This window comes from Numenius arquata, chromosome Z (assembly GCF_964106895.1).
Source record: "Numenius arquata chromosome Z, bNumArq3.hap1.1, whole genome shotgun sequence".
NCBI classification, from domain to species: domain Eukaryota; kingdom Metazoa; phylum Chordata; class Aves; order Charadriiformes; family Scolopacidae; genus Numenius; species Numenius arquata.
Window position 1 is genome coordinate 29,297,105 of NC_133616.1, and position 13,654 is coordinate 29,310,758.

The 13,654-nt window shown below is 40.2% G+C and overlaps 1 protein-coding gene across 2 annotated transcripts in view; it reads right to left on the reverse strand.

The window, feature by feature from the left end:
- Positions 1–13,604, reverse strand: part of MRPS27 (mitochondrial ribosomal protein S27) — a 49,245-nt gene extending 35,641 nt beyond the window's left edge. For both annotated transcript variants that reach the window (XM_074165871.1, XM_074165870.1), the window contains exons 1-4: positions 13,541–13,604; positions 11,128–11,205; positions 4,558–4,628; positions 2,532–2,590 (exon numbers count right to left, since the gene is read on the reverse strand). In XM_074165871.1, the coding sequence (XP_074021972.1) occupies positions 2,532–2,590; positions 4,558–4,628; positions 11,128–11,205; positions 13,541–13,604 (272 nt within the window). The remainder of the gene's footprint in view (positions 1–2,531; positions 2,591–4,557; positions 4,629–11,127; positions 11,206–13,540) is intronic.
- Positions 13,605–13,654: the final 50 nt, after the last annotated feature.

The window sequence follows — 13,654 nt, forward strand, 5'->3', positions numbered from 1 at the left end:
TCTACAGTTAAGGGGAAAAACATAGGATTCTGGGAGCATTCTGCTTATTTATGTTCAGGCAAATGCACATACAGCCTACTTACCAGGTCTTGCACATGCCATTTGCTCACAATGGATTTGAATAGCTTAGAAGATATAAAAAGGCTTTTTGCTGATACTGCCTTTCTCTTTTTCAGAAGCTTACTCTCCTTACATATAGTACAAAAATTGTGCTTTGAACTGTTTCTCATTAAGCCAGAAAAAGATTTCTTGTCAAAGATTCTCTGTTTCTTAACTACCCTTCTCTACCACCTCCTTTATGTCTAATGGTGTTGCCACTTTTGCAGGACTTTTTCTGCATTAAACATCCTCCCAGCTGCAAGGGGGTATCTTTATAAACACGTCCTTCACTCAAACTCCAGCCTGAGTGCAAAATGTAAAGAACAATTAAAGGGGCCTTGTGATTATCAACCACATCTCCTATTTCCTGAAGACAGCACACTTATTTTCATTTGAAAGGGAAGCTGATGTTATAATTGGAATTTTTACATTTTCCAGTGAATTACAGACCTGTTTCACTACCTGCATATAAATGCATTTTGAGAATAGTTTCATGGATGACACTGGAATGAAGTCTCCTGGAAAACTGATGCTAACCACACCAAAAGACTAAGCATTTTGCAACAGAGAAACAAAGCAGCATCACAGGGACACAACAAAAATTCCAACCTAAACATGTCTGACAAGCCATGTGACACATCAGTATGTCTCTATTCTCTCCACACAGACTACTAAAACCTGTATAATTACAAATGATCATACTTGATGTGTGCATAACTATACTCTCACCAGCCGCAGGAGAATTATTTCTTAGAGAAACAGTAAATAACTGTAATTGTTTCTGAACTGCAAATCTCTCCTTTAGAATGTGCTTTTAAAGACGAACACCCTGTATTTGTACTAACTGTTGTACTAACCAGGCACAGATGAAGAGTGGGGAGGATATTTACACGTTAGAGATTCTCATTCTATTCTCTCCCTCATACTACAGAACGTTTTCTATGCTTCTAATGTTTTGTTGCTCTCTCTGACCCTCATTTTGAAGAAGAACAAACCTGTAAAATATATTACACATGAATATCTTGGTCTGACTATCTGGATTTTATCTATACCATTTTGAGACTTAACAATTAAACTACCACACTTTCCTCTTGGTGTCAGGGCATTCAAAGGTCTCTTGGCGTCCTCTACCCTACAGGGCCTGACTCTATCAGAGAGAACTTAAGTCTGTGTGGCACAACATACATTACAATCTTCAAGAATGTCAGCAAAAGGTATTAATAGCATATCTGTAAAACAAAAACAAGGGCTTGCCTTAAACTGGCTTTATGTTCTTCTGTTTCCATCCCACCTGTTGCAGAATGGAAAACTGATTTCTGACCACAGATTCTGACAGGTCTAATAAAATCTTGATCAGAAGGAATGAAAGCTCCACTAACGTCCTCTCTGCGAGAGATTCTTCTTCCTCTTTTTATTTTTCCATTATAGAATATTGCTAGTATTAACAAACTGGGTTTGTCTTGTTTCCATCTTGAAGCTCTGAGGTTCAGGTACCACAGAATCACAGAGATCTGAAGTCTAATGCAGCCATGCACTTAGAACTGTGCATATACTTAAAACAGCCATCCAATAAACTTCTTCATTAAAATAACAATCATTATTATTTACAAATAGCAACCTGAATTATTTGTAAAGATGCCCTCTCATGCACTTGAACAGGGTAAGGTACTTTCTCGATCAGGAAACCTAGCTCTTAAAACATATGTGCAACCATCTGTAAAAGAACTAATTTTAAGTGATTAGCAAGAATTACTACCCTCTTAAAGTCAATATTGAGATGTGCTGACCTGAAGCAAGCAAGCATTCAATCTTACACTAGCAGAAGAAGTACCAAATATACTTCACTCAACACAAAAATAGTTGCAGAAAACCCTAACAACCCCTGCATAAGGTGAACTACCCATCTTATCTGAGGAACATAATGTACTAAGGGGACAAAAACGAAAACTATACTTAATTTAGCTTTGCCGACTTGATCATTACCACAGCATGCCTATTCTCATTTCCCTTCGTTCTAAGGAAACAAGCTTCCTTGAGTCCTACACTTACACATGCAAATGTGCATACAGCCAATTTAGATAAATATGACTTAGAGAACAAAAAGTATCAGAAGGAAAAACTGTAAACAAACAGTTCCTTAGAATTCAGGACCTCTCATGTAAATCATAGCTGGAGGTTGTATTAGCCGTTCAATGGCTCAGACTAACATGCTTGACAGGAGTCAGTGCCAGAGGTCCAGAGGGAGGGTAGCCACAAACGGGCAGTCACCAAGAAGGCCCTTACTGTAAGTTGCAAGACAATTAGATGCACATTTCTTGCAAAAGAGAAATCAAAGCCAGTAAGCGGGAAAGGGTCAGAGTCTTAAAAGGAGAAGACTTCATGGTATTTACTTGTATGTCTCAAAGTTCATGCTGGGGGGAAAAGATGCTTACTTGTAAAGGTAATATTCGGCTTGATCCACTTCCTCTCGTGAAGAAATGTTGTCAATAAACTGATTAAAAAATAAGAAAAACAAGCTTCAGAGGGGGCACTCACAAAACATATTAGAACAAAATCAATAAACAAAATACATTTGTTTGGAACACTTAGGTGTCTGGCAGTACTGGAGGTCTTCAAGCCTTTGCTTGCTCCTACTCAGGTTTCTTCTAGACTGATAAAAGTTAAATCTTTTTAAACTGAGACGACTCCACTTCTCACCTCTGAGAAATGTTATGCACCTTGAAAACAAAGAGACCATCTAAGAGTTATGTCCATATAGCTCAGTACTCTGTATTTTTGCTGCTCCTTTCTGGCTTTTTTGCTCTTTAATTACATCCTTTAATTTGAGAATACATTCAGTTCCCTACTTTTTTCCCCCAATTTTGAGTGAGTCTCAACATGCCTTATTTGTCTTTCTAACAAGTATTCTTTTCCCTAGCCTTTGCTTGTTGTGCCTATAAATTCTGAAGCACAGGGGCAACAGCATTTTGTATTTCACCACACATAGAAATAACGGCAAGGAAAAAAACCACCCCTGTGCTGTAAAGCCCAATTTTCCTCTCATTTAAAACCTTGTCTACTCCAGATAATCTTCCAAAATTCTCAGCACTATCAACTATTTAAATAAAAGCCCAGTTTTCAGCCAGACTTTGTCCTATGGTTAACATATGTCCTATGTCCTATGGTGAATCCTGTTTTCCTGTAGGTTTTACTAACCTAAACATAAGACGCTGGAATACTCCAGAGTCTTCCCAATACAATACCTTTAGCTCAGAATACATAAACAACGTGTTCTCAAGGTTGTTACTTCTCTTCATCCTAAGCATAAGCTAAAAATAATAGTTCCAGCTCACTGGTACTTGCTCTCCAGTTTCTTAACTCTTCTTGCATGCTGCATACATATAGCTCTCATCTTTTGATTGTGGCAATAGCATGCCTGTGAGATTTACATTTTAGAAAATAAAAATCTGATGTGAGGTCCACGTATTGGAAGGTGGGGCTGTTTGACAGTTTGGAAATGCTATTTATCCAGGGAAGAGGTCAGCCCAAAGCAGGAACATGAAGGAAAGGAATAAAGCTGATTAAGTAATAGAAGGGAAAGGAACACTCATTTCCCCCACATACGCTGGCTCAGAAGCAATGATCAAGAATGCTTGATCTGTATAAATGCTTGAACATGTAACTGTACAAAATCTTCTGTAACTCTTCACAGTTAGTGGTGCCAATCATCCTAATTAGTGGTGTTACTGAGGTACCAGGGTGGTGACTCAGCTTTTTTGGATAATTCTGAAGATTGAAATTTTTTAATTTTTTTTTAAAGTGACATAATTATTCTCCTTCTTTAGTACAAACACTCAGTTACACAGGGAACTTAAAAGTACATCTCAATCTTTGCCTTCTCCTCCACCTCCACAGATTAACCCATCCAGAGGATGGAAATGGTTCCAGTAAACTCAAAAAAATAATAGCTTCACTTATCCCACGTCAGCAGTTGTCCCGCCTCAGTCTGCTGGGGCAAGGAAATAAAGCTAAAGAAGCGAAATATATGCATCTCTGTCTCACTCTGAAGGAGCCTGGAAGTGGAGGAAGATGCAGGTAGGCAGGCAGTGTGCTAATTCATTGCACTCCCTTAGCAGCCTGGGTTCTTATGAAGTGCCAGAGGGGGCGTTAAAGCTCTCACTAAGACAGAAACCACAGGAAGGCAGGGAACATATATTAGGGAAATACATAGCCCAGTAACAGTGAGGCTCGATTTTACGGAAAAAAAATAACCTGTTTCGAAGAGCCTACAATCCAGGTACTAACTAATGAGTACAAAGTAACAAAAAGATTTACACAGCAATTTAATAGTACTACAAGGCATTTATGATCCCAAAACTCCCACAGAGGTGGTAACATTTAACCCCGCTTGGGTCACTTCATTTCATAAGCATTTCACTCTCATTTCTATCACTTTACGATTAAGATTTATTTCCTTACCCGGGCTATTGTCAAAGAGCTGACAGGCAGCTTTCTTTCATAGGTTCTGTCCATTAAGTGGGCTAAATCAGCTGAAGGAAACAGAGAAAGAGTATGTTTAATCAACTTGCATTACAGGAAAATCTGAAGAACCATCATATAACCTAGAATAGAACCTCCGTCCATGAAATCAAATTCTGGTTCCTTGTTAACACCTCATTTTGAAGTTGTATGAAAACAATACTTTAACAGAAAATAATACATGGAAAGGTTCTCAACATGATGATTTCAACTTACTAGAAAAAAGGGGAGAAAAGTAAACTACCCTATAATAGGTTGGATGAAATTAGTATGACTAAAACAACTCAAAAAAAACACCTGAGCAGATGCCCTTAAAACTCCCACTTGCTTTCAAGCTTAGCATACGCTAGACGGTGGTTTTGGTATGGGTTTGTCCTTTATTTTATGGTAAAACAATGAGACACAGAAACAAGCAGTACTGTATTGATAAATCTTACAGCCACAAACAGCAATTCAAAGATACTCCATTAATCAAACTGGGCACTGTGCCAGTACCTTATTCTCCAGTGCTCCAGCAGTTGTGTAACAATATTAATTTGATCATACAGGAACTTTAAGCTTCTGACTGTTGAACCGGTGGCCAACCACTGCATTTAATGAATTTAATTGGAAGTTAAATTAATTTGATTTGGAGTTTTAGTTTTGTACTGTTCCTGGAAAATAATGATGACTCAGGAAGAGTAAGCTGTTTATTGTATGCTTAATGTCAGCTGTTTGATTCTTAGCAGAGACATGAGCTGATGACATCCAATTTATAAAATTTAGAGACTTCAGTCATACTCTTTCTATTCTTCTGTATCTTCAGGACCAGGAATCCAGCATATTCTATCTGCATCATTAACACTTCACTTCATTCATCCTTTGCACCCTGAGACTACAATTGTTACTAAGCCAGCCTCTCCTTTGGTGCCTCTCGGTTAGTCCCATTGGCCATCCTTCCAAGAGCTGATGGGTTGGCTCATTTTACATTTCATTTTCCAAATAGGTCATCCAGCCTCCACAACTGTCAGTGAAACATGAGGTGAGCACAACTTGTAGCATCACACCAGAATTGGCTAAACCTTCTACTCTGACAAGGTTGTCAGCGGCAGGAAGCAGCACTGCACCAGTAAGTTGCTGTGTCTCCGAGGGATGCAGTCCATATAAGTTCTGTCCACAAAACAACTCTTCATGATTTTAAAAACACATCTGTACCACCAGTCAATACTGCAGGGTACAGAGCAATAACAGTAAAAATGGCATTCAATGCTATTTTGACCTTATAGGTATACTTTCTCAAATTACAACACATGCGCAAAGATTTTTGCTGCAGTAAAATGGTAAGATCCCTGATTTGGAATAAAATGCTTGACTCTTAGTCTGGACAACGCTGCTGTCTGCCACAAAGCAGTATTTTGTGTCTGCACAACACCTTCCTTCCTAAGGCACTTTAACGTGTTCTTCAAAACACAAGAAGAACATTTATCTCTGGCTGAGGGAAAGCAAGCTTTTCATGACCATGAAAGCAAAGGGAAACCTGGTGCAAAGTTACTGAGGCAAGTACCAGCTCCCACAAAATAAAACACAAGATGCTTACGTGACATGGGCCACCATGGCCATGCTACACCAGATAAACCACTAAAACAGCAGATCAACATTTTTAATCATAACGAAATTTCTGTGGGAATACCTTTACAAGTAGTGTCTGTATTTGATTCTCTATTACCTGTCTCTCCTGCACTCACAAAGGTCATGACCGAGCACATAGGTAAAAGCTTTAGGGGCATTGCCAGTAGTGCTAGAAGTTAGAGAGAACGCAATGCTAACGCTAAGTCAACTTGGCAGGAACGAAGAACTGGCTAGATCCTTGTCTTAACACACTAAGCCAACTGTCATCCAACATTCTTCATCTGCACTTAGACATAGCTGGAAAAAAGTATTCATTCTGAAATTTGCTATGTTTGATGACATAGCAACACGGACCTGAGATAGACAATTGCACAGGTTGGGAGTTCATTTATCTATTCCAGAACTATTTTTAATCTGCGTCGCTCTCAGAAGACTGCAAGGTGATACCGAAGACTATTTTGGGCCATACTCAACCCCTGAGCTTGGCACTGCTTTTGTCTAGGTGCTCATGAAGTTGAAGAGCTCATTTATAGAATCATGGAATGGTTCAGGCTGGAAAGGACCTTAAAGATCATTTGAGTTCCAACTCAATGGAGAGTTCCAACCCCCCTGCCATGGGCAGGGACACCTCCCACTAGATCAGGTAATTTCAAGAAACACTGAGTACATAACTAGGGTATAAACCAAATAATGCAATGCTATGTGTGCAAGATCCCAACACTATTAGCCATTTATACACAGGCCTCCTCTGGGAGAGCTCACACACAGAATTTTAATGATTGACATTTTATGCCATCTATAAAGCTGGAACTCTCCATCAGAACTTTAGCATAGAAAGCAACATGAAGCACTTGTCTATCAGCTTCAGCACAAGAGTCACAATAAAATTAAAACTGATTTAACCTTGAATAGAAGACAAATCAAGTTAATGGGAAATTTAGCTTTGTTTCCAGACAAATTGTCATTTCTGCTGTAGTTTTTAGATATGAATAATTTGTAGTGAGTAATTCTTTCCTGCTTTGTCTTCTCTGAAGAGCACCTAAACCCAGACTTTTTTTCTCATATTTGTGATTTGAAATAATTCAGCTACCTTTTGTAAACCAATTTTACTCCACAAGTTGCTATTCAATAATCAAGACTAAAGTTTCTTCTTAGTTAAAAACATCTTGTCAGAAGTACTAGAATGCAAGAATGTGAATGCCCAAGTCTCCTAGAAATGTTGGTAGTAAAATTTAAGCTCTAACATTGGTGTATAAACCAAATAAACATTTTAATGGCCAAAGCAAAATTTTATGTGCATTCTAACACATATATGTTGCAAATGCTTTTATCTGATAGTCATCACCAAAGACGACACTGGTATGTATCATCTCTCATACATATTGCTTAAAAATACATTTATACAAGATGAACTTTCACAAAACTTCAATTTCTTTAAAAACATATTTCTGCATATTGCAGAATCTCATGGAATTAAACAAACCGTAAGTCTGAGCTGAGGTCATTTAACTTGTGGACATGACTTCACAGTTGTCTCTAGAATACTGGTATCTGAGATTTCATGTAAAGGCAGCACTGCCACCTGGTGTTGTGGATGAGCCGGTTTGGATACCATGAGTTTTTCTAAGAAAAAAAGATATTTTCTACCTTGCTTGGATTCTGCCATTCCCTGAGATTCTGGTAATTGCGGTTCTTCTCATCAAGATGCTTACTATCACTGATTTTTACCCTTGTTAGTGATGAACCAACTGAAACACTGGGAAATCTAAGTCCAGCCACACCTCCCGTTTCCTTGATATCTCATTTTTAATATGAGGAGTCCAAATTACTTCTAGGCAGGTATCTTCCTACCAGCAAGCAGTTTCTAAATTCCAAATTAACACATTTTCAATTCCTGCCTTTTGAACAAATATGCTTCTGTACACAAAATACAGTCTTGTTCTTTCCCATGCTTTTTTCAATACTGAAGTTTGCTAAACTCATTGATGCCTGGAATGCTAAACTGAGACTATGGAGAAGAAAATAAATGTCTATCTTATATGGACACAGTTAAAGAGCTTGAGGCTGGGATGGCACAACATCACTGCACCAGAGAAATGGAACTGAATTTAAATCAAAAATACTTCTTTTTCCTTTAAGTATATTCTTGTAACAGTTTTGCAGAATCACAGTTCTGAAACAGTGTTTGAAATACACAAATAAAAGAGCTTCTCCTCAACAAAAGGAATTCACTCTAGCTACAATCACCACTTACTACACACAAGACTGTATGTGCAACCATACAGCTGACAGCTACAGAGCAGACGTCTGCAGGGCTGTCTTCTCTTTGAAAATGCTAATATAGCTGACACTGTGTTAGCTTGTTTTCTCTTTTCTGTGAACACAAAATGAAAATGCAAAGTAGTTCTTTGAAAAGCATGGAACAGACATCTGCTTTGGATCAAGATCATTGGCAGAGCAGCAGCAAGAACTGTGCTTGCCAAACAGTCACAAAAGGTCTTGCCAGGCCTGGGGAAAGCCAAACACGGGACCGTAGCAGCTCTTGCACAACAGTGTTTTCTTCTACGGTGGATTTTGATTGCCTATGACTTTTGTCAAAATAAGAACACTTCTTCATCTGGAGGTGACCAGTTCAAACGCATGCTAGGGCACTAGTCTGTGGCTCCAGCTCAAAAAACACTGCATGAACAGCCCTACTGACAGTAGAAGGTTACAAGGTATTAACAGTCTCCACAGATCCAGCTACAGTCATGAGCACTCACTGGCTGTTTATGGCCCATATACGGCAAAACATGTTGACGACACCAACCTAGCTGTTTACAGGCAAATAACAGAAGCAAATTAGAGCATAAAAAAACATTACTCTGATCATTTTCTCTGTCTTCTTGCCTGACAAAAGCCCTTGAATTTCACCTACTGATTCTTCTTTCAGCCTCATAATCCATGTCACAATTAACAAACACAGTTCAGGGCCCCAGAAATGAAAAATGGAAAACAAAGATTAAGCATTAAGGGGTCTCCAAAACACTCGTGGTGCAAAACAATGCGTATGTACCTTTAGCATGGAAAAATGTTTTGCATTATGCTGTTTCACATAGTCACCACAAAGATGGTGGAATGTAATTTCAAATGTAATCTAGCCAAAGAATTTAGCTATGAAATTTGCATGAGAGATCTCAGTACCATATGCAGATATAGTTTAATGTACGACCTCTCAAAATTAAAATGTTTAGTTTCATTTCATAAGTGACCTGCTTAGCGGATGAGGGAAAGGCTGTGGATGTTGTTTACCTGGAGTTTAGGCCTTTGGCACCATTTCCCACAGCATTCTCCTGAAGAAACTGGCGGCCCATGGCTTGTATGGGAGTACTCTTTGCTGGGTAAAAAACTGGCTGGAGGGCTGGGCCCAGAGAGCAGTGGTGAATGGAGTTAAATCCAGTTGGCAGCTGGTCACTAGTGGTGTTCCCCAGGGCTCAGTATTAGGGCCAGTTCTGTTTAGTTTCTTTATCAATGATCTGGATGAGTGGATCGAGTGTACTCAGTAAGGCTGCAGATAACATCAAGTTGGGTGGGAGTGTTGATCTGCTGGAGGATAGGAAAGGTCCACAGAGGGATCTGGACAGGCTGGATGGATGGGCTGAGGCCAACAGGGTGAGGCCCAACAAGGCCAAGTGCCGGGTCCTGCACTTGGGTCACAACAACCCCATGCAGCGCTATGGGCTTGGAGCAGAGTGGCTGGAGAGCTGCCTGGTAGAAAAGGATCTGGGGGTGCTGGTCAACTGCCAGCTGAATATGAGCCAGCAGTGTGCCCAGGTGGCCAAGAAGTCCAACAGCGTATCTGACTGTATCTAGGGAAGTGATCGTCCCCCTGAACTCAGCACTAGCGAGGCCCCACCTTGAATACTGTGTTCAGTTTTGGGCCCCTCACTACAAAAAAGACATTGAGGTACTGGAGCATGTCCAAGCTCATGAAGGGTCTCGAACACAAGTCTTATGAGGAGTGACTGAGGGAACTGGGATTGTTTAGCCTGGAGAAAACGAGGCTGAGGGGAGACCTTATAGTTCTCTAAAACCACCTGAAAGGAGGTTGTAGAGAGGCAGAGGTTGGTCTCTTCTCCCAAGAATCAAGTGATAGGACAAGAGGAAATGGCCTCAAGTTGTGCGATCGGATGCTTAGATTGGATATCAGGAAACATTTCTTCACTGAAATGGTTGTCAAGCTTTAAAACAGGCTGCCCAGGAAAGTGTCACCATTGAGTCACCATTGCTGAAGGTATTCAAAAGACTTGTAGATATGGCACTTAGGGATACGGTTTAGTGGTGGACTTGGTTTACAGCTGTGTAAAGTGTTAGGTTTACAGTTGGACTTGATGATCTTAAAGGTCTTTTCCAACCTAAACAATTCTAAGATTCTATTCCACCCCCCCCCCCCCCAAAATCTAAAATTTCAGTAAGAAATCTAACTTTTCCTCTGGCAAAATTCTGAGAAAAATGTTCTTAAAAAAAAATGTTCTTAAAAATAAATGTCGTAATACTTTCTTTCACACTGCACTACAATTTTAAAAAAGTCAACGAAGAGGACATCCGGAGACAGTTTTAACTGTCAGACAAAAAACTATGACATTCATAAAAGCTTTGGATTTTGTGAAAGAAAAAAAAATCAGCTTGTAGATACCGAGCATTAATTAAACGCGCAAATTCTAACTTGTTTCCGCATTATAGGTTTGAATATATTTGACAGACTTTAAACATGTTGAGCAGATTTTGACATAGAACCTCAGAAGCATTTTGCTCCGCACATTTTTTTATTTTGAAGTATTTATAGAAGATGAGCTAGTTTAAAATTAATTCAGGGTGCAATTAATTAGTCAAAGTACAGAAAAAGAAACAAACTTTTCTCACCCAGGCTATGCTCCTCTTTTTGTCTCTTTTCCCATTTTGAGCTGTCCACATAGGCCACAGAAAGGAGAGATCTTCTACCTAATGAAGAAAAAAATCACTACATAAGCCAGGTTGCTTAGACATCTCTAAATAAACTAACACTTCATTAGATATCACTTTTTTCTGTCACATTTACTGAGTTGCATGCATTAAACTGTCTTTATGACAGTTGTCAGCAGGAACTACGATAATAGTTCTGACTCCTTGTATGTGGTTACTTTGTCATTTTTAAAACAGAAAAGCTTTCCCCTATAATTTTTTTTTCAGCATGAAACAAATCTTCCCAAACATGAACTTTGTATTTAAGAAAATGATTAATTTGTAAAGGTAGAAAAAACCCAAACAACAATAAAGTATAGCTTCTTTGTGCACACAGACCTTTCTTATCAAATGCTATTAATTAGCTAAATGTAAGCATAAAAGCATAAGCAAAAAGATGAATACATGCAAAAAAGGTTTTTCTGTTGTTGTTGGATCATAATTTTTTTCCACCTCTAAAGATTTGTCTCACTGGAAAGGTAGATGCTCATCCGGAAGTACTCCATTTTTGATTATCTTTTTGTTTTTGCATCTCCTGTGAATTAGAGAGTCCACTCAAATGTTTTTGAAAGTTTTTTCCAAATACTCTTTGTAGCACTTTTGAAATCTGCTCAAGACACTGCTCTAGCTTTTGAACAAAATGGAAAATACTTCAGGTAGAAGAACAATCCATGTTTGTGCATCACTCACAGATGATGAAGCCTTGAAGGTGTATGAGAAACATCTGGATAAAATTTTTTGAAGTAAGATATAGAAATGCAGGAGGTTGCAGAAATTAATCTTAAAAAACACGAAATATTTTAAAAATAGACACTACTACGCTACATAGAATTCTTAGCAACTACTTTACAGCCTCTATCTGAAAATCTATCTGCTACCACAAAGAGTCTGTTATTCTTGGGTGTGAAACAATTTTTCTCTTTATCATCCTTCTGATATACAATTATACAGACACCCCCAGCTCTGAACATCTTTGCAAATTTCTGTCAAAAAGACCTTGTACATGGACTTCCACAGTCGGGATATCAGAATACGTACAATGCTTTACCAAACAGTTAGAAAACTATAAAAAGAGGTATTTTTGTTTGGTTGGTAGAGTTTCTTTTAAAGCTATTTTTCATTATGTTGATAAAAGAGCCACACAGAAAACTTTGCGGTTTGGGGTTTTTTTAGGACAAACTTCTGTATGCTCACTCACAGCTAAGGATGCCACTAGCAAGCCTGAGGGTTAAAGAACTATTTTCTATAGCATAAGCAACTGTCAGTGTGACAGTGCTTTGCTTAGGTAAGGTGGAGGTCAGGTTTGAGCTCTTAATGCTGTTTTACTGCTGAGCTGCTCCAGTGCCAGAGGAAAGGGCGGCATTTCTGAGACATGGGCATCCAGCTACCAGGAAGCAGTGCTGAGAAATTCCTGCTTGGGAAAGCTGAAAAGGCACCATAAAGTTACCTATCATCACCGCACTTTAAGTAAACGTTACAGAGCTCAGTTCTTCCCAAAGGTCAGGATTTTTGGAAAGGTAGCTTTTCAGAAACATCGGTCTTGGTTACGCTTCTGTCACCTGAGCTATGAGTGTGCTGAACACTTACTGCTGCAGACTTGGTGGCTGCCATACAACTCCATGCGGCTTCCTGTGACCCAAAAAGGCAGATCCTAGGATCACAGAATCACAGAATGGTTTGGGTTGGAAACGACCTTAAAGATCACCTAGTTCCAACGCCCCTGCCATGGGCAGGGACACCTCCCTCTAGACCAGGTTGCTCAAAGCCCCATCCAGCCTGGCCTTGAACACTTCCATGGATGGGGCATACAATTCTCTGGCCAACCTCTTCCAGTGTCTCACCACCTTCTCACCTCTTCTTAATATCTAATACAAATCTACCTTCTTCCAGTTTGAAGCCATTACCCCTTGTCCTATTACTGTATGCCCTTGCAAAAAGTCCCTCTCCAGCTTTCTTGTAGTCTCTCTTCGGATACTGGAAACCTGCTACAAGGTCTCCTCAGAGCCTTCTCTTCAAGCTACGAGATCAGCAAAGCAGAATATCGATAGAAAATAAATTAAGCATGCTCTCTCGCACCGCATGCTAGAGATACGCCGCTCCCAGAACTGTCTCCATTGATAAATATATATGTACAAAGGCGAAAGGGAAGTTGCACGTCCCCGCTCGCGCTCCCCACGGCAGCGGCCACCGCAGCCGGCGGCAGCCGCGGCCGCCTGAGGGCCCGTCCCGCCTGGGCCTGTTCCCCGCTGCCCGTCCCGCCCCGTCCCTCAGTGCACCCCCCCTCGCCCCGCCGCCATAGCCAGCCCCGCTGCCGCCTCGCCAACGGACCACCGACCTGCCGCGGCGCCGAGGGCCCTCCCGCTCCAGAGCACACCTCGCCTGAGCATGGGGGCGGCCATGGCGCCGAGGGAGGAGGAGACGAGGGGCGGCACTGGGCCGGCCTGCGAGC